This window comes from Triticum aestivum, chromosome 5D (genome assembly GCF_018294505.1).
Source record: "Triticum aestivum cultivar Chinese Spring chromosome 5D, IWGSC CS RefSeq v2.1, whole genome shotgun sequence".
Taxonomy (NCBI): Eukaryota; Viridiplantae; Streptophyta; class Magnoliopsida; order Poales; family Poaceae; genus Triticum; species Triticum aestivum.
This window is the reverse complement of record NC_057808.1, coordinates 325,544,646-325,547,618: the sequence shown is the minus strand read 5'-3', so window position 1 is coordinate 325,547,618 and position 2,973 is coordinate 325,544,646. Positions and strand designations below refer to the sequence as shown.

Genomic DNA, 2,973 nt, shown 5'->3' with positions numbered 1-2,973 from the left:
AATGTAGAATGTTCAAAATGTTGTATATATTACTCAATTATATTTTTTTTCAACAAATTAGATGTCAAACCCTCCAAACATAAGCAACAAATAGTGCGTTCAGCTAGAATCTAATCAAACTATATGTAGGAAAAATATTTTGGATATATGGGTGTTTACATGACCCTATTAACCCTACAAATCATATCTTTCAGTTTCCAAACTGAAATTAATAGTTAGCAGGTTCAGATTCCTCGCTTCACGAAACCAGGGTCATAATTACGAAAATAGCAAGGTATTCTCCTTTGGTAATGATGTTAGCAGCTGAATACTATATATCATGGATGATGCCACAACATCAACTTGATTTACATTAGGATGAAACTAAGTTTCAGTTGACGAATGAAGCTAAATCAAACAAATAAAGATTGTGAACTGCATAAGTATTAGTTACTAAACCCTGTACTTCCAACTTTTTCAGTCCTAAATCTTTTAAACTTAGAATCTGATATTTATCCCTTTTGTCGTGCTCTTGTATAACTCCAGCTAACCATCCAAAACAATGTGTACTTGCAAATGATTGCTTCTGGAAAGATATTCCAGATAACCATGTACTTTGTAGACTGCAACTAATAACTCATATACACCATCCAAATGGAGTATATGTTAGCTAGGCTCATAGGGACACTGAGCCAGTGAGTTACTTACATATATATCCAAATGGAACTTATTTTCTTTTACTGATGCAAAGCTTTTGTGTAGGAAAGAAAGTACAACTTAGCAAAAATAGGCAATCCTTATTTTATTTTATTTGCGAGGAAGACCATCTTTATTTATTCTAGGTCAAGAAGGTACAGACCTAAACAGGCTAAACACTACGAATTCTTTATATATTTGCATACGGTTTCCTGATACCCTTGTGTTTGATCATGAAAGTGCTGACTGCATGTGCTGAACTTTTCTACGCTCTGTCTATCCTCCTTACCTCAAGTACCTTCGCTGATCTACATAAACTGTCATCTTATGAGCATAAACGCAGTGAACAAACCAACCATTTAGCTTCTCCCTCTCTAGCTTAAGATGATCAGCTTCAACAAAATCTTACAAAATAATCCCCAAATTAAGACATGAAAGAAAGCCAGATGTTGCATGAAATTAAAAAGAGCGATGGACTTCAAGAAAATCTTAAGAGGCACCTCAAAGCAAAGAAAAAATAGCACCATAAAACAAAACCATGAGATTTGCAAATAGTACCAAGAGAGTAGTAGATCCGTACACATGCAATATAATTAACTAAGACAACGATGCGCTCGGCAGATCAAGACCTAATTAAGCTGCTCGATCGCTAGTACCTGGAAGGCTGGAACTAGTATTGCATACCGTCCAAGAAATCGCCGTCTTCGTCGTACTCGCCATCGTCGTCGCATTCTCCTGCGTTGATGCACATCATCTCGCCGAGGTCGTAGTAGTACTCCCCACCAGTCATCGAAGCCGACATGAAGCCGCCGTTCATCTCGCGTCTGTGCTCCATGAGCACCGACGTTCCACCACCCCTCGCCCTCATCGCTTTCTCCACATCCGCTGCCCCCTTTCCCGACCCGGCAGCCAGCTCCGTCTCCTTGAGCCGGCGGCCTTCCCGCTCCACCGATGATAGCGACGACATGCCATCTTCTCCCGCTCTAGCGGCGTTGAGCCGAGAGGACTCGGACGATAGGCGGTCGATGGCTGGCTTGGACTGGGTGAGCAGCCAGTCCACCGTCTTGCTGGCCTTGTCGAAGCCGAGCTGGTCCTGCAGCGCGAAGAAGTCACGCGCGACGTCGAGGGAGAGCCGCATCCGGCGGTCCCGGACGCCCTGTGCCGTCCGGATCTTGCTGTGGCGGTCCGTCCTGAACGACCGCTTCCTCGCCCTGGCATGTCCGGTGCCGGCGGCCTGCACTGCGCCGGTTCTTGCCTCGTTAGCCGGCGGCATCTCCGCCGGAGGAGGAGCCGGCGGACGCGGCCTCATGAGCACCGCCTCCAGCGTCTCGGAGTTGAACTGGTTGCCGTGGCCGGGGAAGAAGTGGTCGTAGTGCTGAATCTGATGGTCCAGATGCGCGGGAGGCGCCACGGCGAAGCCGCTGGCAGGGTTTGGCACCTGCGCGGGTGGTTCTCGGGAGATCCAGAAGCCGTGAGGGTTAGGGTGGTAAGGCAACATTGGCGAGTGCAGTAGCGCTAGTAGCTGCCTGCACTTGAGTACTTTATATGTTCCTAGCAAGATCTACTTCTTGATCTGGTACTACAGTTGCTTCACTCCTTGGTCGAGCACTCTCCTCTTCCTCTTTCACATGAGAAATATGAGATCGACTATATTGGAAGTGACTAGGTAATAGGTATACGAACGATGTTGATATAAGCTCAGCTCAGCATGGTGTCCATTCCCACTGATGTGCATATGCATCGATCCATCAATTGGTCTAGTGGGAAGGCCCAGCCAGGGAAGGGAAAGAAGGGAGAGCAAAGGTTGGTGATGGAGAAAGGGGTGCACAGGAAGCTGAAAGATATGGGAGTGGTGAGCTAGCTAGGCAGCTAGGTATTTATTAGTGGAGCTAGCATAGGGTGTGGGTGCGATGTGTACGCGCGCGTTTTGTTTGTATGTTTTTACCAGTGATTTTGCTGCGTGCTATGCTATAGCTAGGTTACAGAGAGCAGCGAGGGCATTTGAGTTTTGAGCAATGGCGTCGTCCGTCGCTGTGGGTGGTGGCCCGCTGTCTGGCCATCGACTGTTGCGTCACTACTGCGAGCGTTCGCGCAGGGCGGCAGGCTGGGCTAAGCATAGCTCAAACTCGACCCGTAGGTAGGTAGGTACGTAGCTGTCTGCGATGTTGGTGTGCGTAGTAAGGAGAGTTAGCGAGGGAATGATGAAGGCATTATTGCGGTCGATCGAGGACTACAGTCCTCTACTGTAGGGACACGTGGGAATGCAGGCGTTTATGTGACATGTAAATCTATGTGGTC

The 2,973-nt window shown here is 47.3% G+C and overlaps 1 protein-coding gene across 1 annotated transcript; it reads right to left on the bottom strand.

Moving 5' to 3' along the window:
* Window positions 1-255: 255 nt before the first annotated feature.
* On the bottom strand, window positions 256-2,542 carry LOC123124789 (transcription factor TB1-like). Its single transcript, XM_044545344.1, has one exon. It carries the CDS (start codon window positions 2,171-2,173, stop codon window positions 1,346-1,348), a length of 828 nt encoding a protein of 275 aa, XP_044401279.1. The 5' UTR covers window positions 2,174-2,542; the 3' UTR covers window positions 256-1,345.
* Window positions 2,543-2,973: the final 431 nt, after the last annotated feature.